The sequence below is a fragment of the Oreochromis aureus genome, linkage group 12 (assembly GCF_013358895.1).
Source record: "Oreochromis aureus strain Israel breed Guangdong linkage group 12, ZZ_aureus, whole genome shotgun sequence".
NCBI lineage: Eukaryota > Metazoa > Chordata > Actinopteri > Cichliformes > Cichlidae > Oreochromis > Oreochromis aureus.
Genome location: NC_052953.1, coordinates 19,944,573 through 19,971,754, shown reverse-complemented (window position 1 = coordinate 19,971,754; position 27,182 = coordinate 19,944,573). Strand labels below are relative to the sequence as shown.

At 38.8% G+C, this 27,182-nt stretch overlaps 2 protein-coding genes across 3 annotated transcripts in view; both read left to right on the top strand.

Annotated features, from left to right (window-relative positions):
* Positions 1–101: 101 nt before the first annotated feature.
* Positions 102–13,655, top strand: atp6v0a2b (ATPase H+ transporting V0 subunit a2b). Its single transcript, XM_031755391.2, has 20 exons — positions 102–644; positions 938–1,016; positions 1,277–1,374; positions 1,477–1,614; positions 1,765–1,862; positions 2,365–2,491; positions 3,835–3,917; positions 4,020–4,113; positions 4,744–4,956; positions 5,421–5,571; positions 6,571–6,710; positions 6,822–6,979; positions 7,123–7,213; positions 8,051–8,169; positions 8,582–8,795; positions 8,929–9,048; positions 9,157–9,276; positions 9,377–9,494; positions 11,835–12,006; positions 12,112–13,655. The coding sequence occupies exons 1-20, from the start codon at positions 528–530 to the stop codon at positions 12,212–12,214; spliced, it is 2,553 nt and encodes an 850-aa protein (XP_031611251.1). The 5' UTR covers positions 102–527; the 3' UTR covers positions 12,215–13,655.
* A 358-nt stretch (positions 13,656–14,013) lies between these two features.
* Positions 14,014–27,182, top strand: part of dnah10 (dynein axonemal heavy chain 10) — a 30,279-nt gene continuing 17,110 nt past the window's right edge. Inside the window, exons 1-29 of one of the 2 annotated variants that reach the window (XM_039620993.1) lie at positions 14,014–14,334; positions 14,612–14,691; positions 14,795–14,903; positions 16,862–16,977; positions 17,131–17,356; positions 17,584–17,729; positions 17,940–18,170; positions 18,346–18,536; positions 18,678–18,876; positions 19,013–19,207; positions 19,324–19,494; positions 19,800–19,976; positions 20,093–20,260; positions 20,352–20,518; positions 20,609–20,760; positions 20,857–21,021; positions 21,110–21,317; positions 21,441–21,597; positions 21,712–22,191; positions 22,293–22,451; positions 23,081–23,197; positions 23,304–23,406; positions 23,517–23,695; positions 23,791–24,002; positions 24,283–24,439; positions 24,552–24,785; positions 24,867–24,989; positions 25,076–25,309; positions 25,420–25,643. In XM_039620993.1, coding sequence (XP_039476927.1) covers positions 14,106–14,334; positions 14,612–14,691; positions 14,795–14,903; positions 16,862–16,977; positions 17,131–17,356; positions 17,584–17,729; positions 17,940–18,170; positions 18,346–18,536; positions 18,678–18,876; positions 19,013–19,207; positions 19,324–19,494; positions 19,800–19,976; positions 20,093–20,260; positions 20,352–20,518; positions 20,609–20,760; positions 20,857–21,021; positions 21,110–21,317; positions 21,441–21,597; positions 21,712–22,191; positions 22,293–22,451; positions 23,081–23,197; positions 23,304–23,406; positions 23,517–23,695; positions 23,791–24,002; positions 24,283–24,439; positions 24,552–24,785; positions 24,867–24,989; positions 25,076–25,309; positions 25,420–25,643 — 5,309 coding nt within the window. In that variant the 5' untranslated portion in view covers positions 14,014–14,105. The remainder of the gene's footprint in view (positions 14,335–14,611; positions 14,692–14,794; positions 14,904–16,861; positions 16,978–17,130; positions 17,357–17,583; positions 17,730–17,939; positions 18,171–18,345; positions 18,537–18,677; positions 18,877–19,012; positions 19,208–19,323; positions 19,495–19,799; positions 19,977–20,092; positions 20,261–20,351; positions 20,519–20,608; positions 20,761–20,856; positions 21,022–21,109; positions 21,318–21,440; positions 21,598–21,711; positions 22,192–22,292; positions 22,452–23,080; positions 23,198–23,303; positions 23,407–23,516; positions 23,696–23,790; positions 24,003–24,282; positions 24,440–24,551; positions 24,786–24,866; positions 24,990–25,075; positions 25,310–25,419; positions 25,644–27,182) is intronic. The other variant, XM_039620994.1, reaches the window with a different exon arrangement.

Below are 27,182 nucleotides of genomic sequence, written 5' to 3'. Positions count from 1 at the left end.
AGTCATGAACCTTCAGTCAGCGTCCAGGGCTTAGTGATATGTTGACTGTGTTGTGCGCAGACTCCCGGAGGCTGCGTTCATTGGTCAAAGGTACACTGGGTGCCGTGGAAGTTGATCGCGTTCAACAGTGTGAAGTGCAGTGACGTGAGTGTTACGGACGTAGGCTAAAACTTCGTAAAGTCTGAGAAGACTTTTCGCCACGTACTAGGGTTAGCGGTCGTAACACTGATTGTCTCTTAGCTTCACATTCAACTTTATTGAAACATTTTTCCCCATCCAAGAGTCAACAACACGGCACTTGGCTAGCCAGTTAGCTAGCTAACAGCAATAGTGTGCTGTAACGATAGATATGTAAATCAGGAGTTATGTAAGGGAGGTTTAGTTTTATCACCTGAGCCACATCATGACAAGGACTACGGACTACTCGACTGAACATCGCTAACATAAAGTCTGGAGAAACAGCACCGTTTAGCTTGCTAACATTAGCCCACCTGCGGAAGAGGGGAATATCAGATAGAACTGTCACGATGGCTTCTCTGCTCCGGGGTGAAGAGATGTGTTTGGCCCAGCTGTTTCTACAGTCTGGGTCCGCTTACGACTGCATCAGTGAACTTGGAGAACTGGGGCTTGTAGAGTTCAGAGATGTAAGTACGAAAACAGGCCGCTTTGAATCTGCTGGAAACAGTAATTCACCACTTAAAAAGTTGTAGCTGAATTTTCTGACAGTGCTCTACAAGTACTCTAAACTCATCAAACAATGCAGTGACGTTTGCTCAGTACATAAAGTAAACGCGGAAGTCACCGGCATATGTTATAATGCTACCATAAATGGGATCATACATAGACTTATTACACATTTTTTTAAAGTTTCTTCATGAGATGTTCAGAGTCCTCCATGAGAAGGCGCTAACGAACATGTACTTTTCACCTTTTTCAGCTCAATCCCACTGTTAACGCATTCCAGAGAAAATATGTCAATGAGATCAAAAAATGTGAAGAAATGGAGAGGATCCTCGGTAAGCATATGTTAGTCTTTGACATTTTAATAGTTCGAGGCTCCTTATGGTGGGAAGAAGATCTCCTCACTGAAGGTGAATCGAGTCATGGGAAATGTCAGCTGGTTGTAGATTTAGTTGAATGCTTAACTCGGTTAACCAAACCCTGGATTATTAAATTAGGAAGAGAGTAGCACACTGTTTTTCAAAGGCTGGTCATGGTGTTTGGAAGCGGTTATGATAGTTTCAAAAAGTTAAAAATCGCTCGTTGTTTATAACAGGATACCTTCTGAGGGAAATCAAGAAAGCGGATATTTCACTGCCAGAAACAGATGTGAACCCAGCAGCTCCTTTACCCAAGCATGTCATGACTATAATGGTTAGTTACTATCTTATTATTATTTTTATCATAATCATCATTTTTAGTATTATTATTGCTGTCATATATTGCTAAATATTACACGTTCCTATTGTTTATTAGGAACAGCTACAGAGGCTAGAGGTGGAATTAGGTGAAGTCACCAGGAATAAGGAGAAGCTGCAGAGGAATCTGCTGGAGTTGACAGAGTACACACACATGCTGCGCATCACACGCAACTTTGTCCAAAGAAATGCTGAGGTTAGTGTTTGTGTTGGCTCACCTCTTGAAAACCCCACATTCTCACTACGATGCCACATTGTTTTTCTTTCATGGCGGGGAAATTAGTCTGCTGGCTGATTTCATTTCGATTGTCTTCTTTACCCTCCTGCGTCTTGTCTTCACTTATAGCGAGAGCCCTTGCAAGTACAGTATGAGGAGTTTCCCTTCCTGGAAAAAGACACATTGATGGACTACAGCAGCATGCAGAGGCTAGGAGCCAAACTGGGGTGAGGGATAAAATTCTGTCAGCCATATCAGTCAGCATTTTATTTACGTTATACAAAGTGAATGCTACACATGAATGAGGACAGATGCACATTTATTTTCTTTCTAAATAGTTTTCTGTGTCCTTTTCTGTCTGCCGCTGCTCTTCTTACTCACAGATGCACTTTATACTTAGAACACCCACAAACAAACAAGCTATTCACAAGATGCTCTGAAACTGTGAGGCAGCTGTGGCTTTTTGGCAATAACTGATTAATGAAGCAAAAATATATTTAGACTTTATAAAAACAGAGAGACAGTGTGGTGGGGCACAGATTTAGTTGAATGTGTAGTGACAATGAAGGCTCAAAGAAAAGGTGGCTAAACTTACAGTGCTAATGCAGTCAGGATGTACTTGGTGTCATTCGCTTTATATGGATACATTAAATTTTTATTTATATTTAATTAACTTAATTGATCTTGATAGAGGATGAGGTCTGACAGCTGCTCGTTTGTCTTTTGCAGTTTCATTTCTGGCCTTATTCAGAGGGTGAAGATCGAGGCGTTTGAGCGAATGCTTTGGAGAGTATGTAAAGGCTACACCATCCTTAGTTATGCTGAAGTTGAAGAGTATCTGGAAGATCCTGACACGGTAGGTTAAACATGGTTTGGATTCAAATTTACTTGTGTTATATTTTGTTATGTTTTACGGTGCGACGTAAAAACATGGGGCAGAAAGAAACAAAAGAAGCTTTCTTTTAAAATTTTGCCTGTATCTTATTTCCTAACTAGGCTTGATTAAGGATATTTGACTTTGTACAAGAAGTTAATGAACTGGATTTATTTGATTTAAGTTAGCTGTAATAGCACACTAAGAACTTTAGTACAAATTGATTTTAACATCTTTGTCCACATGTATTAATGAGAAAATTTGCTTATATATCTAAGTGCCTATGAGTTTGTCATTTAAGTTGGGATTTCCACTTGTAAATTATAAGACAGATTACCCACTGAGCCAAAGTTGAGTCCCTGCCATTCCTATTAATTATAAATTAGCCTATGTATCCTGTAAGGCTTCAGACGATTTGCCTGTGCACCTTTTTTCGGTCCACTTATGTCCATTAATTATTGTAGGCTTGCTGTATGTAAAGGTCAATAGTGTGACTAACTCTCCCGCTATGCACATTACTTTCATTTCACGGTAGAAATAGGAAATAAACTCCCGTCTCTTTTTCTGTCTCCCCCCTCCCTTGCTGTGTGCATACATGGTATTGATGTTGTTAAATATTACTAAGAACAAGTCCGTCTTGTTTTGCTGGAGATCAGAGGATGGAGGTGGGAGAGTATCGTAGAGAGTTGTGAATCACGGATTTGCTCCTCTTGGTGACCTGCATGTGTGGTTTGGCAAAGATTTTATGTAGGATCTCCTGACTTCCTGACAATAAGTCTGTTTATCCGGACTCGGGACCACCCAAGGCTTAAATCCCAGATTTGTTATGGGACAAAACAGTAGATGACTCTTTTGAACCTCTTAAGTATTCGTTACCAGTTGTCGATATAAACAGTGAGTGCTGTGATGTTGTCTATTCATAGTGAGAGATACCACTAATTCACTTAGGAATTTCCTCTGCTTGACCAGAGGTCAGGCATGACCTCACTAATGGAATGTCAGATGGATTTTTACTGATGGAAGATCGGAAAGCCGTGCTAACGCTCATCACTAAACTTCACAAAAAGAGACAGAGAGAGTTGTGCTTTTTCAAAAATTGTTTTCAAGGTCAAAGAGCTTTCAGGTCATATCAGCTGTTTTTCCTCTCTTTTCTGTTGGTAAACAACAGCTGATTGTACAAATGCATATAAATCAGGTTTTTGTTTTCCTTAGATTTTTATGAAAGTTACATATATAAATATCACCTGAAATCCTTCTCATATTAAACTTGTATTTTTTGTGTCAGTGGTGCCTCCCTTATTTTTTTACACTTCCTTTTTCTGCAGGGTGAGCCTACCAAAAGTGTGGTGTTCCTGATTTCCTACTGGGGAGACCAAATTGGTCAGAAAGTGAAAAAGATCTGTGACTGGTAAGTATTACACACGACTCGTTAAAAGGCTGGCATCTGTTTAAGACTCTATGCCCAATAGTAGTGAGCTATGAATAATGGCATACTTTCTCCTCTCCACAGCTACCACTGTCACCTGTACCCCTACCCCAGTAACAATGAGGAGAGGGACGATGTTGTGGAAGGACTAAGAACTCGCATTCAGGACCTGAAAACTGTATGTCTGTTGTTTGCTTAATTATCTGATCATACAGGTGTTTAGTTAAGGACAGAAAAAGTTATTATGTGTGACACGAGTATACTCGAGTTTCTTTATGTTGTACACACGATTTCTGCTTTGAACTTCTTCTCACTGTCTAAGAACAAAATGAAATGGTGGATCTATTTTCTGAACGATTAACCTGGCTGTTGTTCTTGTTAGCCAGTGAGCAAAACTGCACAAACAGCTCAGCTCCTAACAAGAGCATTGCACCGTGAATCCTTTGGTAGCATTAACCCACTGTGACTGAAAGATGGAATTGCACTCAGCCGCTGTAGCACATGATCAACATGAGGCCTCAGCTGAAAGTTGATTTTTTTTTTCTTCTTCATGCATGCCACTCTCTCTTTATCTCCCCACTGCTTTGTCTTTTGCCTGTTTTATAGCTTTTTCCTCTTATATTCACACACAAACACTCACAAAGGTCTAAATTTTAACATGTTTTTCTTTTTAAATGTCACATACATCATCTTAGAATAAAAGAAAATGTTTTGTGACTTTTAAGCTCTCTCTCTTTTAAAAAAAAATCTTAATATTTTGAAGCTATACATCACACTAACAGTCGTGTTTACCTGTTACTGTGTCCAGGTGCTTCATAGGACAGAAGACTACCTGAGACAGGTCCTGATCAAGGCTTCAGAATCTGTCTACACCTGGGTCATCCAGGTCAAGAAGATGAAGGCCATCTACTATGTTCTGAACCTGTGTAGTTTTGATGTGACCAATAAGTGTTTGATCGCAGAGGTGTGGTGTCCTGTCAGTGACATTCCTGCACTCCGGAGAGCGCTAGAAGACGGATCGGTGAGGAGCTTCAGCCTGACTGGAGGCTTTTCTGCTTATTTAACCTTTGCTGTTGTTTAAAGGGCTCGGTTTTATTATGATAAAAGCAAATGCTGTATGAGGAATCAGTCTTTGCCCCACTTTATTTAAAGAAAAACACATTTTGCATTGCTCGGGTACCGAGGGCTCACTCTTGATTCATTTTGCAGGTTGAGAAGTGTAAAAGTGTGTATTTATGAAAAAGAACTACAAAGATGTGTTATTGTTAATACATGTTTGGGTATAGATTTAAAACAAAATATAAAATATAAGTTCTTTAGAGCTGGCACACTTTATAGATCTAAAAACGGTACATTATGCTGTCTGTACGGCTTTTTAAAAATTATTTAGACTTCTGTATATATTTCTTATATGTACAGTTGTGGAGAAAAGCTTCTTGTAACCTACTTACATGTTACATGTGTAACTTCCTGTTGATGTTTCAGAGAAAAAGTGGAGCGACAGTTCCTTCCTTTGTTAATCGTATCCCCACAACTGACACTCCTCCCACCCTGATAAGGACCAACAAGTTTACCTCTGGATTTCAGAACATTGTAGACGCCTACGGAGTGGGCAGCTACAGGGAAGTAAACCCTGGTAAGTGAGATTTGTACCTGTCTGTCTGTCTATCACACACACACACACACACACACACACACACACACTATGGGCCCAACTAATGTATCAAAACCAGCACTTTATAATTCTGAATGTTTGAATGACTCTGTATTGAAAGTAAGAGCTGACAGCTACATCAGCACGCGTTAAGCTAAGGGGCCGGGTCCTGAGATACACTCTGTGTCTCAACTGACATGCCCATCAGTGAGAGCACAGGATACCAGTGATTGATACATGACACTATTACCTAGGCAACCACAGCCTGAAATGTTCTGCATGATAAGCAAATTGCTCCCTGCAGTGATGCACCTTTAGGGTTAGCCCAGGCAACCTTCAGATTAACTTTTTATGATATTTTAAATATAGCATGATTTATCTTAACTTAATATTAGTAGTTTTAGTAGATATTTTTCTGTTACTTTATAATAAAGAGATTAAAAAATCCAAATGAGTAATAATTATTACAAAAATAAAGGTTCCAATGATCCAAAAACCATTTAATAATAGTATAATAATGTATTTGTAATACTATAGTAACCTCATGATAATAAATATCTGTGCTATATCTAGATTAAAAAATGGTAGTATGGTGACAATAATAGGGTAACATGCTCATAATTATAGCATAATAATATAGGTTAATTATTTTAGGCTCCTATTAGACTAATATGTTTAAAATTGCACTAAAATTCTTGCAAGTCAAAGTTGCTAACTATCATATTTTATTGCAGAAATGATTATCCTTTATGAGTGAAACATACCCTTTTGTTTCAATGTTAACATTTATATGTGTAAAAATTGGTGCAAGAGTCACAAAATTATACATATACTTTACTATCAGGTTATTACATTACAGTTATATTAATACTAAGGGACAATGTGCTGCCTCTGTTGTCAACCCTTGTACTATCGTATTTATTTTTAAAAAGCTTTAAATGATAATTCACTGTGCTTGTTTCCCCTTCTGCTTATTTGTAGCTCCATTCACAATCATAACGTTCCCATTCTTGTTCGCTGTGATGTTTGGGGACCTTGGTCATGGCGTTCTCATGGCTCTGTTTGCTTTCTGGATGGTTTTGTACGAAAACCACCGCAAACTTAAAAACACCAGGAATGAGGCGAGTAATCCAAAGTTTTTTGAAAATGCCCTTTCTAAAGTTTGTTTGTGTTGCATAGGTAAAAGCAGTGTCTCAGAAGTATAATTAAGTGATTTTAATGTGCACGTGCAGATCTGGAACACATTCTTCGAGGGGCGTTATATCATTCTGATGATGGGACTGTTCTCTATCTACACTGGGCTGATATACAATGACTGTTTCTCAAAATCTCTCAACATCTTTGGTTCTGGATGGAGTGTGTTTGCCATGTTTAAAAAAGGCGGGTGGAAGTAAGCACCTGTTAATAAGAAGAACTTCATATAACAGGAAGTTTACAGCTGTGTCTTTAAAGATAAGATGAATATAAGATGAATTTTGTAAAATCAGTTTCACAATCACATACACTACTATGGGTTTCATTTGTGCCCTACAGCAATATTACCATCCGTGAGAATGACCAGCTAACTTTGGATCCAAATATTACAGGTGTTTTTAAAGGGCCGTACCCTCTGGGAATTGACCCGGTGAGTAGACAGTTTTAAGAGCTAGCTTAAAAATATGATATCATATGTCATATACATACTGATCAGACATAACATTACGACCACTCACAGGTAGAGTGCATAACAGTGATTATCTCTTTATCGTTGGACCTGTTAGTGGGTGGGATACATTAGGGTGCAAGTGAACATTTTGCCATCAAAGCAAATGTGTTAGAAGCAGAAAATGGCCAAGCGTGAGGATATGGGATGACTGGGTCAGAGCATCTCCAAAAGTGCAGCTCCTGTGGGGCTTCCCCGGTCTGCAGTGGTCAGTATCTATCAAAAGTGGTCCAAGAAAGCAGCAGTGAGAGCAACACAATGTTAGGCAGGTGGTCATAATGTTATGCCTGATTGGAATAATAGATTTTATCATTACTTTTTATGGTTTAGTGGTTTATAAAGTGATTAATCTTAATTTTTGATATTTTGTACTTGAATCTTTTTATTGACGTGTGAAATATAAATCCTGTTATTTAACAAGGTTAATGAAAATCAGTCATCAGGATGTTGTTGATACAGTAAACTGGATCAATTCGTAACTGATTAAACTCATTAAAAGCAGTCGATTTGCTTGATAACCAGTAATTTCACCCATACATTATCAGTCACACATTCTTCAATAAAGTATCATTTCTGGTGTCAGTGTTGTTGCTATTGAATCACTTGCGTAAAAGTAACCTTATTAGACCCGTAACAGTAATAGTCTTATAATCCTCATGTTGGTAATGTATCACAGGAATAAGCAGAGCTACTTATTCTGTTTGTTCCAGTTAATCCGTGAAGTCACCAGTAATAACATGTCACCTTTCCTTTGTAAAGATTTGGAACTTGGCAACCAACCGCCTTACATTTCTTAACTCCTATAAGATGAAGATGTCAGTGATATTCGGGGTCATACACATGAGCTTTGGGGTAATCCTCAGCACCTACAATCATCTGTAAGTACTAGTTTACTGTTTTCATTACCCTGCGAAGGCCCTTAAAGAACCAGTGTTTGTCTTGGGTACAAGTTACAGCTGTCATTTTAGCTGCTGGAGCTGGGAAAGAATAAAGACCTGTGTTCGCTCTTGTAGACGACAACAGAACCTTTAGCTTTCTTGGCAAAAAATGTTTATAACTTATGCATCTTTAAGCTTACGCAAATACATTACATGCTGGCAAGCATAGAGATGGAAGAAACTCTTGCAGTGTAAAAGGTTATTTCATGTATTGTAGGAGTATTTTCTGTGGGAGAGAATACCTCTGTCCTATGTAGACACTGAGCTGCACAAAAAAGCATGATGTCAGCTCCCAAAGTAACATGATATAGTTTTTAATAATCTGCCGTGTTTTTGTTTGTCAAAAAAACAGATACTTCAGGAAGAAGTACAACCTGTACTTGGTGTTCATCCCGGAGCTCGTGTTCATGCTGAGTCTGTTTGGATACCTGGTGTTCATGATATTCTATAAGTGGCTCGCCTTCTCGCCTAAGCACTCCAAAGACGCTCCAAGCATTCTAATCCACTTCATAAACATGTTCATCATGCAGAATGATAGTTCATTGAAGCCCCTTTACCCAGGACAGGTAAGCAGCTCCACTCTTTCAGCTGTGTGTTTATGTGCTTAATGAACAGATTCGGTCTAATGTTATTTAAAATATCCCACAGAAGTCCCATACCTTTGTTATTTAAATTATTTCTTTATTTTGGCTCTTCCAGAATGGTGTGCAGATATTTCTGGTGATCGTTGCTGTTCTCTCGGTGCCTGTTTTACTCCTGGGGAAACCCGTCTACCTTTATTGGCTAAGAAATGGAAGTCACCGCTTGGTAATGTACAGGGTAAGGGTTTGAGATTCATGCCTGCATTAAAAGATGGGAAAAACATAACCAAATATTTTTCCTTGGTGTAAGTTTTCAAACACGCTTAGTTTGTCCGTGTGATTTTAGGGATATGAGCGTGTGCGACGCAGCAGTGATGAAGATGTCTGCCTGATGAGGGCTCATGACATGGAGGAGGGCAGCAGTCACAGTGATCTCTCTACTAGTGGAGATCACCATTCAGAGGAGGTCAGTGTTGCAAACAGCTTGGTACCATTCATCTCGTATTTGCTCATAAGCAAACATTTTTACCAGTTCTTACATTCATTTATCTTTTTTTATACAATAGTTTGACTTTGCAGAGGAGATACTTCATCAGTCCATTCACACCATAGAGTATTGCCTGGGTTGCATCTCCAACACAGCCTCTTACCTAAGACTCTGGGCTCTAAGCTTGGCACATGCCCGTAAGTAGAAGATCATTAATAATTATTACATGTTCTAAAACAAAGTGCTTCTTCACAGTGTTACAATGGACTTTGCTCTTAATTGTTACTACTTAATTGTTACTTAATTTGTCAGACTTTACTAGGTTAGTCAAGTATCAAGTTGTGGCCTCTATTCCACTTCCAGTATTTCTCACATAATCTGTTTTTATATTGTCCACATTTGTCCTTTCTAACATGCAGAGAAAATGATTAAATATGCAGGTTATGAGATGGCCACTCACTAGCAGCAGGGCTCGCAAAATTTCAAAATCCCTGGTAGCCCTTCGGGCAGGGACTCTTCAGTTTTTGGTAGCCCAAAATAAATTTAAGTAGCCCGAATAAAAAAGGGAGCAATTTTTTTATGTTTTGTTTCCCGTTTTGTTTCCGTTACAATATATTGTAACGGAAACAAAACATTAATCAAAAAATTGTTGAAACACAAATTACAACATTGTATAAAAATTACAATCATCAACTCAAATACTTGGTTCTAATTGAACAGAAATTTCTATGAACTTGTAAGAACTGTGTAGAACATGAATCAGTCTGTGTCAGGTCCTGAATTTGAAATTTCCACTGAAGTCACGGATAAGAAGCAAGTGGAACCAAGATCTAGGCCATTTGCTTTTTGAAGTTTGCAAAGACTGCTAAATTTTGCCAGTGGTAGTTCACTCTTTGCAACATAGTAGGCTGTTCTAAACAGATTTTTCAGGTTGATTATTAGTATGTTATTTGCAATTGGTGTTTGTTCTGGGAAAGATATTGCAGACTGAGCGATAATGCATTTCTTGCATTTCTCATGGGTTCTAATGGGGGCCTTTTTTAAAATTACTGGTCCCAGTAACAAAGGCACTTGTCCACTCAGAAATCGAGGGAAACCAACAACACACCCGGCAGAACATTATGTTATTTCAATATGTTACATATAGGGCTGCTCGATTATGGCAAAAATGATAATCACGATTATTTTCTCTGAAATTGAGATCTCGATTATTTGACGATATTCATTTAACAATAACAATGTATTGAATAATGGCTTTAAAGATTGTCAAAAATAGTATAAAATAGTGTGCAAATACTGATTACAGTGCAAATGTTTGCAATATAAAAAATAAAATGTAAACATCTATGTTTAGTGAACCCATAATGTTTCCACACCACTGAAGGGTTTTTTTTGTACCTGTCTTTTCAACCAACGGCAGTCACTCTCCTCTCCAAATAACTTCTGCTTAGCTTTCCGAGCTTCCTCTTAATTGTTGTGGCGCGTGTTTGAAACGCAGAGAGGTGCGCTCGATTTGCCACACGGAGCAGCGCGAGAGTAAAGCACGAGGGAGGTGCTAATCGGCTCAGTCATTTTTAATGATCGTTGAAAGCCCAGATTGTAATTTAGATTAAAATTCGATTAATTGAGCAGCCCTAGTCACATATTGACAGTGGCTCACCGACGCCAATGACATAATTACCCAGCTACATTTCCGAAAGAATGCAAAAGCATTGTCATATATTTTTCCCTCCTATGATAGCCCGACGGGCAGGGCAGGGATAGATTCTGGTAGCCCGACTGGAAAAATCGCTAGCCCCGGGACGTCGGGCTAGCGATTTTGCGAGCCCTGAGCAGTACATTCAGCAGAATATTAGCTGCCTTGTTTCATTTGTTGTCAGAAGCTTACATGCACTCTTCATGGGCATGAAAGGCATGGTCATTTTTGGCTTTTAATGATTTCTTTGAACTCTAATCTTTTTCAAGGTTCCATAATTGTACAGGATACATTTTTAAGGTCTTTAAAAAAACAAGAATTGTTTTGAATAGTTTGAATTCATTTAGTGTTTTTGGCTAATCACACAGGGTCAAAAGTATTCTCAGAGGCTTTAATATATACTTACGTCGCCACTAATGTTTGGTTAAATGTCCTTAAGGAAGCTGCGACTCAGTCAGAGGCTTTTTGTAGCCATCAACAAAATTCTGGCATAAATCTGGCAGAATATTTGACTCTTCTTGGCAGAACTGGTGGAATTCATTTAAACGGGTCGGTTTCCTGGACAGAGCTGGCTTTTAAGCATAGTCCACAAATTTTCCATAGTGTTGAGGTCGGGGCTTTGGGAAGACCATTCCAGCAGGCTGTTTTATCCGTTCCAAAACAAGTTTTGATGTTGGAACACTCATTGGTGTCCAGGTTCCAGTCACCACCCATGGCCATGACATTAATGTCAATGAGTGCATGTAAACTTTTTCTTGATCAATGGCAGACCTGAGATTTGCCAGAATTTTGTATTTCTCTAAATGGATGCTGAAGTAGATTTTATTATTTGCCATCACAGAGCTATCAGAGGTGCTGTGGACCATGGTCATGCGAATAGCACTACGAATGGACACAAAACTTGGGGTTTTATTCCTGGTGCCAGTGTTTGGCCTGTTTGCTGTCCTCACTGTGTCCATCCTCCTGGTAATGGAGGGTCTCTCTGCGTTCCTTCATGCCCTTCGGCTACACTGGTAAGACAAAGCACTAAAGTACTGCGTGCGATAGTCGGGATCAATATGTTCTGAAGTATCTGTTTTCGTGTTTATAATTTCGGTTTCTCATCTTTTTATCCACAGGGTGGAGTTTCAGAATAAATTCTACAGTGGGACTGGCGTCAAGTTTTGCCCGTTTTCCTTTTCTCTCCTACCATCTTCCTTTGAGCAGGATGGGTTACTGTGAAGTGACTGTTGAGGAATTGTCTTAGTTGGTAAACAGAACAAAAACGAGCCAACATGGTTCTGTACTTGTGAAGACCTTTTCCAGAGGTATGATCAAATAGTTTGGATATTTTTTCTCATTTTTTACTATTTACATTTCATGTAAAGAAATGTATGGCGAGATTCAGAAAATTCATGTAACTTTAGATTCTTTTGTATCAGGATCATAAAGTTTCACTGCAGAGTGTTTGTCGGGTGAAATGTTAGCCTCAGATTTAACATGCAACTCATCAAATTTTTATAAGGTACAATTGTTAATGGTTATTGATGTCACTGGCATGGAGAGACAAATCTTCCAAATGCAAGATAAATATATAAAAAATGTAGTATATAAAATTTTAGTATTAGCCGACATTGGCAGTAATAAGAAAGCGAAGGGCCGTAAAGTTTGGCTACTTAGAAAACAGCTTTGGGATAAATATGTTGGTAGTTTTGACCTTATTGTGGGAATTTGTGATCTAATAAGATGGAAGTTTATTTAGTGCTTTGTGTTTCCTCATTTTCTTCTTCTTTAACAAGTTTTTGTCATTAACTTCAGCATCCTGGTTTATGTGTTTATATTAACTTTTTTTCCCAAGGAGTTTTTGTTTTGGCAGATTTGGTTTCCACACAGTAGATAGTGAGCCAATCTCTCATTTACATTGCTCGACTTTATTGCACTGACTGCCTTACCAAAATTACCACCCCACGACAGCATAATGTATCATCCTTAATGCCCAGCTTGTAGTACCAAAACAAAGCAAAGGACCCCTGACTTTTAACTTTTGAAAAGTGCTTGAGCAGGTGTGTGAAGGGATGTAAATACTTTTACAGATTAAACAAAACAAAAAAAAATACATATATATTTTGTAATGTATCAGAATTGCAGATGAATGTTAAGGAATGTGATTATTACTTTCATGCATTCACAGTGTTGCCTTTGCACCTACTACTTACTGTATAGCTTAACATTCCTACCATGGAAAAGCTCACGTCCTTTGACTCAGCTCTGCTGGTCACGAGCTTTTTACTTTAAAACATCCTTTGATGGGTGAAGATTGGAGGTATTGTACTCATGCTAGGCACTAGTGTTTGCTTATTTTCTAAAAGTGTACTGTATGGGATTGGTATTGGAGTTGGTAAAGGGAAGTTCAGTGGCTCATTGTAATGTCAAATCTTTGTGACAAAATAAGCAATCTGTGTTTTGTTGAATCAAATTGTTTCATTAGTAATTGATTTGTTAAAGCTAAATTGTTAAAATGTAGATTGAAGGTGTATTGTAATTTCTTATGATGCTACTACCCTTTTAATATCTTGTATTTTCTGATCATACACTTCAGGTTCTAACTCTTTTACAACAAATGTCTGTTCTTTCTTAATGTCAATAAAATGTATTTGAGGGTTTTTTTTTTCCTCTTCAAGCCCTTAAATGTCTCCCCTCCTTTACTTGGGTTTATACAAGCCTTACTGAAGGGATTCTGTCAGGCCAAGTTTCACATCCACGAGTTTTATGTAATGTAGTTACAGATCCAGGTATTGTGGCACTAACACTACTGACGTGGACCCATGGTTGGTGTGGTTCAATAGGTAGCCTAGGGCCTTAACTCTTTTTTACCACAAAGGAATAACAGGCGGGTGGAATGTTGTCGTCATTTATGTACATTTTGGCTATTTTGCTGTATAGACCAGAAATTGAAATTGACCCTTACAGTCAAAGCTCCGGGCAACAATGTCTCTCCCCATGTACGCCACGAGTCGTTTGGTTGCCGAGGCAACGCAAAACACCGTATACGGTGAGTTTCAGAGCTTGAAATCGCTACCGACATGATGATGTTAACTAATGGTAAATAAATAGATAAAATATTGTGAAAAATATGGTGCACGACGATTTACGAGTGGAGTGGATCCGACAGCGGGTGTCTGCTGGGTTTAATTTAAAGAAATGTCCCGACTGTTTCGATGAACTGCTCAGTCGGAGAGATGGAGAAGAAGAAGAGAAAATTATCCGTTATTTGAACTTCGTCTCCGAGGAAGACTCTCCATCGTGTCTTCTGTTTTTCAAAACTGTTAGAGAGGAAGAACGTGAAGTACAAGTTCCCGTCGGTAAGTTGGTGCTTGTGCCCTCATGTGGGCTAGCAGTCACCCGCAGGTCAGAAAGGCCAGTGTCTGAAAGCTAATACAAGTTTACAAAAGTGAATAAAGTTTCGATGAACCCGTATCCTTTTACTGTATTGCTTTTGGGTTAATGTAGGATGTTTTTACTGGTACCTTTTACCACGTTTCAGCATACTCTCAGAAAGTTTATTACTTATGTAATTTAACAACACTGTGGACATTTGGACCGCAAGAAAACATCAAACTATAATGTTTATATTCCCAGAAAAGAAAACTGGAGATCCTGACCCAAGTGGGGCAGAGAACACCACCGACTTCATTACAAATGATGATAGGGACAGTCATGTGAGATCAAACTTTAAAACTGATATAATTATTAATGCATTATTGATTGAGAGGCTTAAGATAGTTAAGAAGGTTTAACATATTTCTGGTTTGGCGATTTCAGAGGACTGAGATAAATCTGGTCTATCACACTGAGCTTCACGTAGCTGTCAACCAGTACCCACAGAGATTTTTGAAATCTTGTGTCTTCTACTTTCTCAGGAACACAAAGGGTGAGATGCCAGTTCCTCATCATCATACTTAAACATGTTCAAGCCTACAGGATTCTTGTTTATCTTCTTTGCTCACTTTAGGGGTCACCACCAATGTTCTCTCTAAGCTGCGCACGTGCGCAATTGCGCACTGCTGGCACGGTCTCTGCGCACAGAAAATCTGCGTTGCGCACAAAAAAAATCTAACCTGAATTGAAATTAAAATTAAAACTTTAACAATTCTGTTTTGCAGTGTTAGTCATTAAGTGACTGGCTGCTCCTGTATGGGATTAGAACGATGCCACTTTATCCTATAGTCCAGCCAATAATGCGATTCACATTCGTATATACGCAGCCAATCAACGTTGTTGACAGGCTATGACAGCGTCTTTATGTGCCGACACCGGTGTTTTAGCTAGCAAAGCGGCGTGGCTGGCTGATGTCCAGTGAAGCCACATTAATGACAACGTGTACAACCATTGGAGATGTGAGCAGGACAGACGGAACAATTGACGGAAAAAGTGTGGACTTTATACCAGTTTTTAAATTGTGTTGATAGGCCACGTAAAACCAGAGTTATGATAAAAATATATGCAATGTTTGGTTTTCTTCCTGAATACTATCGTTATTTATATTTACTGCGGGAAGAAACGGTAAAAACGGCGTTTTATAAGGAAAACGCTCGAAAGCGCTCTCCGCCTGTGAGCAAAAACAAAACCAAAACCCCCCCCACCCTTTCCTATTGGTTGAAAAAAGTACCGTGTCGACCAATCAAAAAATGATATGGCAACGTGGCATCTAGTTGTTAAGAAACGGGGGGAAGTTTTAGGAGTGACGGCGGTGTTCTGAGATGTGAGAGATTTGAGACGTTTAGCGCAAATCTTGTGTAGTTAGTGTGTAGTGTAGTCAATAGTTTTGTTGTGTGTGTCAGAACAATGAGGCGACTGCTGAATGTTACAGGTGTTACAGGAGTGATACATCTCCTGCTGTCAGGCCTGCAGGTATCAGGCTGTTGTTCTCCTTTATCTCATAGTGGACAGAAATTATTTTTTGGAGTGGCACAAATAATTTGTGTGGCATCAGATTTGATGCAGAACAGCTGATTGTTCTGTAAATAGTTTGAAATGTTTATTTAAAAACGCCTTGGCTGCATTAAAAAAATAAATAGCTGCAAAAAACTTTGTTGTTTGCCAAACTGAGTTACTTTTTTGAAGAAGTAACTATATAATTAATTGCCCAGCGTTGGTCATTATATACTGTATTTTGCAGACAGAGAGTTATAGGACTCTTCCAGACCACAGACTCATAATACAAGTCAGAGCTTTATGAAAAAAAAAAAAAAAAAAAGTTGTGTTTTCAAAATTGGAGTTAAAGTTATTTTTACTTCCAATAGTGTTAACATACGACACAGGTCATAAACAAGATTTTTTAAAATTTTCATTGTAAGTGGGCTAAAGCAGTTAATTAAAAGTAGTCTAACATAAATGTAAATGCTGTAATTTGATTATTTTAATAAACCATGTAACTTGGATGGATTAGATGCTGGCGTGACCACAGTGCACACGTCTGATGTCGCTCACAGTGGTCCAAGGGATCGCTCAGGGAGTTTGTGTGTTCGCTCAGACACATGAAAAATTAGAGGGAACATTGGTCACCACCCTGGATCACCTGGCTCCATTTCACCCTATCCCTAGCATCTTCCTCTGTCACAACAACCCTCTACACCACTCCATCCACAAATCCTCCCTGTGGTTTTGCTCTTTTCCCTCTTCCTGGCAGCTCCATATTTGACATCCTTTTCACATTAAATCCACTATTCACTCTTCAAATTCACTCATCTGCACGTGTCCAAACCATCTAAGTTTTGCTTCTCTAACTTTATTTATCCCTCTGATGTACTTATTTCTAATCTTGTCACTTCTAATCTTCCATATAAAAAAGCAATAAACATCATACTGTGTTATTGTATTATAAAACAGAGACTATTGTTGAACCACTGGACATGAATGAGGCCAATATAATGATGCCCTCGCTGTTTGACATTGGCATGCATTGTGGAAACCCTCTTCAGGTGCTGCAAAGCAAACTTGCCCATGTAAGAAAAATAAGAAATACAACTGATCAGGAGCAACTTTTGTTAGTAAGACTGAAAGTTGATGTCACAGCAGCATACTAGCTTTAAATCTTATTATTGTATATGGAAAAACATCAGATTTTCTAATGAATATTTGACTGCGTCTCCTCTCAGGTCTATATACCCATGCTTACTGCCCACCAAATGGCAGCAGCTGGAGCAGGTGATCAAAGTGAGGAAGTTTCTCATCAGGAGAAGATCAATGGGAAGAGTGAAGCAAACGAAACAAAGAGTTTAGTGAAGCCAAGTGGGCAATTTATTATTCGTGATGAGTTGCTCAACAGAACGCATAAATTTTTGGGACTGCTGAACACGACTCTCCAACACCTTCAGCTCGAAGGTTTGTTTAATTACTTGAACCAAGGGCTTGCTATTGTTAAAGGCAAAAACTCACCATGATTTTTAATTTTTATTAGAGTATATAGATTTGCAAGCAAATGCTTTTTCTTCTCTCAGTTTCCAAGCAAGAGTATCCACTAGTACTGACAAATGTCTATAGGACATAAGTTATTTTTTATGACCATTCACAAAAAGTGATTCAGTCTAAAAGCAGTCTACATGTCACAGATGAGACTTTACTGCACATTCCTGAGCTGGAGGTGGAAGACCTGCCTTCGAATCCAAAGATGGTAGAAAGCTTGGAGCAGTGCTTGATGAACTGGCAAACGCAAATAACCATTGTTATAGAGGAGCAGAAAAACAAAAAACCACAGGTTTGTAATTGTAATCTCGTGTTCTGAGATTCAGTCCAGGACCTAAAGCAGGAGAAATAATTTTTCTGCTAAATGCATGCAATATTGTCAAGGATTTAAGAAACACCCGTTGACCTAAAAGTAAAAAAACATTCAGTTAAAGAATGTCTCAACTGCACCTGGTGACATGCAGTCACTAGACTCAATCATTAACTCTCCATTTTCCTCCAGGCGCCTGGTCCTTTGGCTGAGATAGCACTTTGGCAGGAACGTGCGTCTGTCCTTAATGCTCTGAGTGAACAGCTTAATCATCCTGCAGTAGTGAAGATCGTGGAGGTGATGACCAAAGCAGATGCAGGCATTGTTCTTACACTGGAGGGAGCGATTGCTGAACTTACTAAATACCGTTTGGAGTCAGATGATAATATACGCTTCCTCAAGACACTAGAAAGGCATTTCATGGTAAGCACATTATTGCTGACTATACAAAAAAAAGGTAGTTACATGAAACTAAAAGGTTCCATGAATCTATAAAATTTTTGCAAGGAGAAAAGAAAAAGGAATCAAAAGAATGACTTTGGATCTGTTGTGTTATCTTCTCCTTCACTTTTATCAAAGCTACCATTGTCTGTTTCAGAATCTGGCTACTGGAGCAAATTTTGGTGTGATCTTGGAGACCATCCCTCCTCTAATGGAGAGCCTGCAAATTGTATGGATGATCTCCTACCACTATAACACGAACGATCGTATGGTTCCCTTGATGGAGCGAATTGCCTGGCAGCTGTGTGAACGTGTGACTCAAGCCATAGATGTCCACACGCTGTTCAAGTATATGTGGATCCATTTACATATTCTGAGACTTTTTAGTTTATAGTAAAACCAAATGTATTGTTCAGTAGTCAAACAGAATCGTTTATTCTAATGTGACGTTTTCTTGTGTCAGTATAACAGTGTATTGTCCTTAAACAGAAACAACAGGGAAGTTGCTAAATCCAAGGTCTACGAAGCTAAGGAGGTTTTAAGTCAGTGGAAGACATCCTACTTTGAGAGGCGTGGTGAAATTGAGGAATTAAGCAAGGCTTCACGCTGGGAGTTTGACCGTAAGAAACTGTTTGAGAAGACTGATTACATGGCTTCTGTCTGCCAGGATCTGTACAATGTTTTGCAGGTTGGTGTGAATAATACATAAATATCTCTCTATATACATATAATTCATAAATATTGACCTCTCACACAATATCTGAAGATTTGAATGTGCAAAATAAACTTCACATTTGTATTTCTCATGTGTTTGTGTTGGGCAGATTTTGGAGGAGTTTTACAATATCTTTGGCCCAGAGCTATTGAGTGTGACAGGTGACACAAAACACATTGATGAAGTGCTGCGCACAGTGGAAAATCTGGTTGTGCCCCTTGAGGAGGCCGCTTTTAATCCTTTCAACATCTCTAAGATGAGCAGCTGGAAAATGATGATGCAAGACTTCAACACGGCGGTTCAGGTGGATTTCAGACATTGCAGAAGCTGTTTGGTTGTTCTAAATGCACAAATATAAATGTGCAATATTTCATGTGTGTCGTGCCTCTTTTTTCAAGCTGAATGCGTGTGTCTGTTTAGGCTATTGAGGCTGAAGCAATGCACTTTATTGATGAGTCTTTTAAGACACTGCGCTCTTCAACTGATGCCTTTGACATGCTGCTGAAGTTTAAACACATTCGCACCAGAGAGGTCATCAGTAACCATTTGATGAAAAAGCTTGACGATATCTTGGAGCAGTACTGCAAGGAGGTAATATACTATTGAATAAAACATGCTGGCATCTATTTAACATTAAAGTTACGGTTAAAATAATTTTGAAGCCTCAGCTGAGGAACAGTCCACCCAAGACAATGTGACTTAAGTTGGTGAGCATGTGTGTACAAAATAATGCTACAGCTAACTAAAATCTACTAACAAATGACATTTATTCTTTATACCTCTGTCAAGCTTTGGCTAACTTATCCTTATAAAATCTCGACGTAAACGTTTCATAAATACTAAAGTTTTGTAATTTATGTGAGTGACACGTAGTCATTTTGTTGGTGTGGTTGTAGGTGGACAGGACACGGGAAATTTTTGAGACAATGAAGGACAAACCACCGTTAAATAAGAATGAGCCTCCTGTGGCTGGGGCAATCAGATGGGCACAATTTCTATTCCATCGCATCAAATATGCCATCCTCCCCTTCTTGAAAGTGCCGGAGATGTTGGACTGTGAAAAGAACAAAGTGGTGAGTTATTTCAAAACTGTATATGTCACCATTAATGTTAAACTGTTTATACACTAAAATGCTTTTTAAAACAACTTTCTGTGATTTGTTTTCTTTTTCTTTTCTTTCTGCTGTAGTTTGCTCAGGCCAAAGAGAAGTATGTAGAAATGGCAGAGCAGCTGAAGGACTATGAGGCAGCAAAATATGAAAGCTGGATGGCGGAGACAGAACATAATTTGCCTTCGCTAATGAAAAAACCCATTTTGGCTATGGTTACCAGTAAAAACTCAACTCAAACAGAACTAGTATGTGTCTTTTGCTATTTCCTAATAACTGTTGTATCTTATATTGTGTGTTAAGACTCTCTAAAATTCCCTGCGTTTTTCTCACTTTAAGGATGTCCCGCCACCTGAAAGTTGCACACCAAAGGGTTTGCGATACATTGTGAACTTTGCTCCAGAGATTAAAGAAATAATTTCTGAGGCTTACAGTCTTGAAGCCCTGGGCTACACTGTGCCTGATCTTGCTCAAAATGTTGCACTTCAGGAAAACAAATTCATCAGGTGATGAGACTCACCCGTAACTGAATAGAAAACTCAAAAATCAGTACTCGATGTCCTTTCTCTCTTGAACTGTTTCGTCCTTCATCTTAGGTATGTCAGTGATCTGAGCAACCTTATCAACCGCTATCACTCTGCATTGGACAGCTTGAATGAAGCACATGTCGTCATGCTGGCTCCACATATAAAAGTAGTCAGAAAAGACATCAGTTTGGGATTCAAAAGACTCAACTGGAATTCCTTGGGTACTATTCATACAAAGGCTGACATCTCTGTTTATGCTTGCTGTCAGATGAAATTACTTTTGTATTAAACTGAAATCTGCTAATGTTTGGTTTTAGGCATCCCGGATTTCATCAACCAAAGCCTTCAGACTGTCACTAAGTTTGAGTTTGTCGTCAGTCAGATTCATGAACATGAGAAGGCTATTGATTCTAAGTTGCAGTCCATGATGATGGCCAACTTACTGAAATTTCCATCACCAGATGCCTCAAACGACTTACCAGGTAGATGTATTAGAAGTATACTATTAGTTTACAGCAAATAAAGAATTTGTGCATACATTATTTTAATAGTTTCATATTTTTTCCTAAGGTATTAAGGAGTTCTGTGAACACATTGAGCGAGAGCGAGTCAAAACTGTGACGATGCTTGCCAAAAAGTATGCTGACATTGGAGTCCTTATAACTAGGATAGAACAGCTGAGTGTGGAAACCAGCACTGGCAGAGCCAAATGTATGGCAGATTATTACCAACACTGGGAACACAGAATACTGGACACTCTTACAAAGATGGTGCAGAGGTAATGAGTAATGGTTTTGAGCCTGTATAGTTTGTGAGTGGTAATAATCACCGCATTTCTAACACGTAGAATGCTGTTAGTCTTAACCATTGCAACATCTGTCATGTTTGTTTTCATATTCAGAAACATTCAGGCCTTTAATATGGCGCTGATGGGAGATAAAGCTCTTTTTCAAATCACTGCCATCCTGTCTGCACCTAAGATTGTGTTGCAGCCCCAAAGCAACAAGATCTACCGCCTGCTTGTGCAGTGTATCACAGACTGTGTAGTTAGCACCAAGGTGGGATCATCACAGTGTCTATTTTGTTTTTTGGTCACTGCATTTAAAAAATAAATTATTTTTAATTTACCACTGATAATATGTTTTAACTCTGGATTTATTTTTGTGTTCAAGCAATTTGTGCGTTGGATGCATGGGACCTGCATTAAGTGCCCTCCACAACATGTGGGTGCTGAAGATAAGCTGGTGACATTTAATTTCTACAGTGACGTGTGCCAGCTTCCTCAGATCAAGGAGAGCTGTGTAGCTGTGTCTCAGAACATCCAGCGTCTGCTTTTCTCCATCGATCAGTACCTTTACCACTGGAAGCGCTATCGGGTTCTTTGGGAAAAGAACAGAACCATCGTCAATGAAAAGTTTGCTGCAAGGAAGCCGTCCTTTGTCATGTATGATTATAAGCTGCAGTCCCTTGCTCGTATCAAGCAGGAAGTGATGCTGGAGCCTCAGTTTAAGAATGAGCACAGCATATGCCTAAACCTGGAGCTTCTGGCTCACACTGTGAGGGAAATTGCTGAAGCCTGGATCAGTTCACTTGGTAGCTTACTCAACAAGCCTGCTAAAGAGGATCTCTTTAACTTGAGAGATGAATTCATGGTAGTTAATTATAATACACAGTTTGTGTTTACAGTCTTTATCCTAAATATTCTTTGGCTTTTATGTGACTGATCTTTTATTTTGATTATTTTGTACAAAAGCAACAGTCTAAGAAGCTGAAACAGAGTCCTGACACTTTTGACGACCTGAAGTCTGTCCTTGGCACCATCTCAGCCATCAGGAACATGTCATTAGAAGTGGAGATGAGAATCACAGATATCCAGGAACAATACAGAACACTGGCCATGTATAAAGTGGAGGTACTGTGTCTTTTTACAGAGAGAAAGTGTGTGTGATCAGTTTGTCTGTCTGTTTGTTAGCAGTCTGTGCAGCCCACTTTTAATTTTTTCAGTATGACTCCCTAGAATGTCACAGTGATGCCATAATATTTTACAAAATCACACACTGCAGGGATATATTTTAAAATCTCAAGTTTTATAACTTATAGAAGACAAAGACTTCAGTCAATTCTGTTCCAATCACATGGGTGAAAATAAGAAAATGTTCAATTTTAGTATGTAATGCTTCAAGGTTATGGCTCAAAGGTCAGGGTCCTGCAAATTAGGAAAAAGTTTATTTGAGTTCGGATCATCTACTTCTTTAAACTAAAAAAAAATTGTTTCAATACAACATATGAATTCACAATGAAAAAAAAAACATACTACACTAGCTTTCCATATTAACATTGCTGATATCAGCAAAATGATCTATGAAAGCAATGCCTGTGTCATTATTGGGGATTTCCATATTACCGATACTAACATCAGCATGGAGTAATAAAAAGAAAATAAAACAGTTGCAGGCTCTGAGTGCTGTTGTATAAAACTGTTATCCCCTCAAAAGTGATCTTGTTTCCCATTTTAAAAAGTTTACGTTTCATGTGCTTTAGGCAGGAGAGGATGAACGGGAGCTGGTGACCTGCATTGGCCAGATGAGGAGTGACCTTTTTACAGAAGCCAGACAAGTAGACCGAAGTTTGAAAGATGTCAAGAAATCATTTACTGTGGTAAGATATCAATCCCATACAATGTTCTTAAACCTAAAAGTAAACAGAAGTGTTCTTGTCTTACATTTATGATTGCCACACTCTTCTCCCATCCACACACCCAAAGATCACAAAGGAGAATATCGAAGAGTTCAAACAGGAGTTGTCTGTCTTTGCCGAAAGCTTCAACATGCATGGTCCTGGAGCTGTGGGAGATGATTTGGAGAAAGGTACTTGTGCACTTAGATGAATGCTGCTCTTGCTGAATAGAGAATAGTAGTGCATGGTAAATGTTGAAATGTAGTGGAGGAACAAGTCTGTCTCACTTTTATTTTTGCAGGAGTGGCCATTATGGGAAAATACGAGGCAGATCTTGCAAAGATTGTAGCAGGTCAGCAGGAAATAACTAATGCTGAGAAGCTGCTGGACTTGTCAGTCACCACTTTCCCAGAAGTTCTGAGCATAAAGAATGACATGAATGGCTTGAGACAGATATTTGATATATATAAAGCTCAGCAGGTGGGATGTGCTTGTAAAACACTAGTGCATAATACACATAAATGTGATCATTTTTAAAAATATATGTGATATAAGCTTGTCCTGTCATCTTTCAGGATGCAAAGACACAGTGGTCTCAGACCTTGTGGATAGATTTAGACATCCAGCTGCTACAACAGGGCATTGAAGGTTTCATCAAATGCTTAAGGCAGCTGCCCAAAGAAGTGCGGGCCATGCCTGTGGCCTTTTTCTTAGATGGACGCATGAAAGAGTTCAGAGAGTCTCTGCCTCTCTTACTGGACCTGAAGAATGAGGCCCTCAGAGACAGGTCTGTCTTAAGATTGATACTAGTGAGAAACTAGAATGAATATAAAACCCCTCAGAAATGTACAGTTAATAATGTAGCTAGATTTGTTTTATTGTCACTTAGGTTTTAATTTTTTAATTTATTGCTCCTTTATTTTCTGCTATACGCATAATATTGACAATAAGTAGAGAATTAAATACCCTACTTATTTGGATGTAAACTTTTGAATTCATGTGTTCAAATTATCTATGTCCAGATAAAACAAAAAACTGATTAGAATAAAAATGTCTTTATATTCAAGGCACTGGAAGGAACTGATGGAAAGGACTGGCACCAGCTTTGAGATCAACCCTGAAAGCTTCACACTGGAGAACATGTTTGCTATGGAGTTGCACAAATATGCAGATGTCATAGGCGACATTGTCACCTCTGCTGTAAAAGAGCTTGGTATTGAGAAGGCAGGTTCTCTCTCTTTTAAAAACATTCTCAAAATGGAATAATTTGTCAGTTCTATCAGTTCATCAATGAAATGAAAGTTATTTCTAAAACTGTATCTGCATCTGGTTCCAGGGAGTAAAAGGAGTGGTAGACACCTGGGAAAACATGAAGTTCAATGTTCAGCCCTATTTCAAAGGCACTCAGGAACGTGGCTCCATTCTGGGTGCCGTGGATGAGATCTTGCTGAATGTGGACAATGATGTCATGAACTTACAGAGCATGGCTGGCAGCCGCTTTGTTGGACCTTTCCTTGGCACCATACAGCAGTGGGAAAAAAATCTGTCTCTTATTTCTGAGACTATTGAGGTGAGTAAGACTGGCAAAATTTTCCTTCACCCTTAGGCTGATCCACAAAATACTTATAGGAAAAAAATACGTCTTTCACAGGTCTGGTTGCTCGTGCAGAGAAAATGGATGTACTTGGAGAGCATATTTATAGGAGGAGACATTCGCTTGCAGTTACCTGAGGAAGCAAAGAAATTTGATAACATTGACAAGAGGTTTAAAGACGTAAGTGTTGCTATAACATTGGTCTTAAAAAATGAAAGAGCTTTCTTCTAGACTTGTCAAAATTATATCTCTCTTTGTTTGTGTAGATAATGAATGACACAGTGAGGAGTCCAAACATTAAGCGCTGTTGCCTGGTTCCCAACCGGCTAACAGACCTGCAGGCCCTGAGTGATGGTTTAGAGAGATGCCAGAAGAGTCTTAATGATTACCTGGACTCAAAGCGACATGCATTTCCTCGCTTCTTCTTCATCTCTGATGATGAACTGCTCAGCATTCTGGGGAGTAGTGACCATACCTGTGTCCAGGAACATATGATCAAGGTATTTGGCAAGTACAAGCGATGGTGGAGTGGTAGAGAAGACCTTCATTTTTCCAAGTATAGATAGGGAGGCTCACTGTTTCCAATATGTGTTTTCTTTTGTCCCACAAGATGTATGACAACATAGGATCTCTGAGATTTGACGTGGATAGCAATGGAGAGACAGTAGTTGGAGCCATGGTGTCTGCTGAGGGTGAGGTGATGGAACTAAGACAGCCTGTCCCAGTGGAGGGCAGAGTGGAGGAGTGGATGATGGGGGTGCTACTGGAGATGAGGAAGACTAACAGGCTCATCACAAAGGAAGCGATCTTCCACTACTGTGAGGACCGGAGTAGGTATGTGTAAATAACATGCACCAGAGAAAGAAACCGCTTGTGTTGTTAAATTTTTTGGATATTTTCGTACTAGCCAGGAGTTTTTCAGTCTTTATCAATCAAAATGTTTGTTTCAAAACACACGAGGTCATTTCTGATGGTTGGCATGTCTTTGTCTTGGGCAAACTCTACAATAGAGTGATACTGGCCAATGTATATGCCCCCAATGTGGATAATATTGAGTGCATTTTCTCTTTATTGCCTGATCTGAGCTCATACTCTCTAATACAGGGTGTGGATCTTAACTGTTGGCTCCCCAACCCCATAACTTCAAGTAAATCTCCATCGTTTGTTCAGTCCCATCTGTCTAATTGTGGTGTCTTTGAATTACCCAACCAAATTAAATAAATGCTGTATTTTCCATCCACCGAGACCTGTGAGTATGACCTCTCCCTACAGGCAGAGAAGGCATTTGACTGTGTTTAGTGGGAGTATCTATTCATACCTAAATTTATTTATTGGATAAAATTGCTTGTATATTTCTGCCTAAAGCCTCAGTCCTTTTGAACTTCCAACTGTTACAGCCCACCAACCTCCAACGATGAACCTGGCAAGGGTGTCCCTTAAGCCCACTACTCTTTGATTTTGCTATAGAATCATTGGCTATCACACTCTGAAGCTATGCAGATGTCTCAGAGATTTGGAGGAGAGGAGTTGTGCATAAAGTACATCCCTGTGTGCAGATGATCTCCTGGTCTTCCTGTAAAAACCCAGTGGATCTATACCTTCTATGTTGTCAATTATCATTCAGTTTGGCCAGGACACATTTGGAACTTACATAAAAGTGAACTCTTCTGGGTAAATGGTTGAGAGTCCGGGTCAGGATACTCAAACTTTCCATTTAAAATTGCAGAAAACCAATTCACATACCTGGGCAAAACTGTTACAAGGAAGTACAAAATAATACAAAACAGTTTCTGATACAGTGGTCCCTCCTCAGCTAAAACTCAGTTAAAATGAATGCTCTTATTCGATTAGCAATACCAGGAAATCCACCTGGTGTGGAAATATTTAGCAAATCTTCAGGCCCTGAGCCCAAGTTCCATCGCTACTCTTTAAGCTTCAACAAGAATGGGATTCTCTTTTTTCTCTCTCTCTCTCTTTAAATATATAATTTATTTATGTATGTGGCTAGTCATTTATTTATTTATGTATTCTTATATATTCTTTATAATTCTATGCATTCTATTCTTATTCTATATTATTTATTCTGCATATATATTTCTCTTTTTACGTAATCTGGCTTGAGGATGAGGTTAATTTTTGGGAAAGTTGTGGAGCATAGAATTGCACACTTTACCTCAACTATGTTACTTCAACAATAATCAAGTGTAGTTTTGTTCTTTCTTAGAATTGAAGACCATGTTGCAAAGTTTATTCTATTCTTTTGTGGATTTTTTCTTTTTCTCCCTTCACAAGCTCTGCAATGTTGTTTTTTCTATTGTGTTTGTTTGTTATAAATGCGTGTATATGTTGTGTTTGGTTAAACTTAATAAAACT

Excerpts from the sequence above, each read along its gene's own strand:
- atp6v0a2b (XM_031755391.2), top strand. The coding sequence starts at position 528 with ATGGCTTCTCTGCTCCGGGGTGAAGAGATGTGTTTGGCCCAGCTGTTT. Across the intron at positions 1,615-1,764 it reads TTGTCCAAAGAAATGCTGAG|CGAGAGCCCTTGCAAGTACA; the intron begins GTTAGTGTTTGT and ends CTTCACTTATAG. Across the intron at positions 4,114-4,743 it reads GCATTCAGGACCTGAAAACT|GTGCTTCATAGGACAGAAGA; the intron begins GTATGTCTGTTG and ends TACTGTGTCCAG.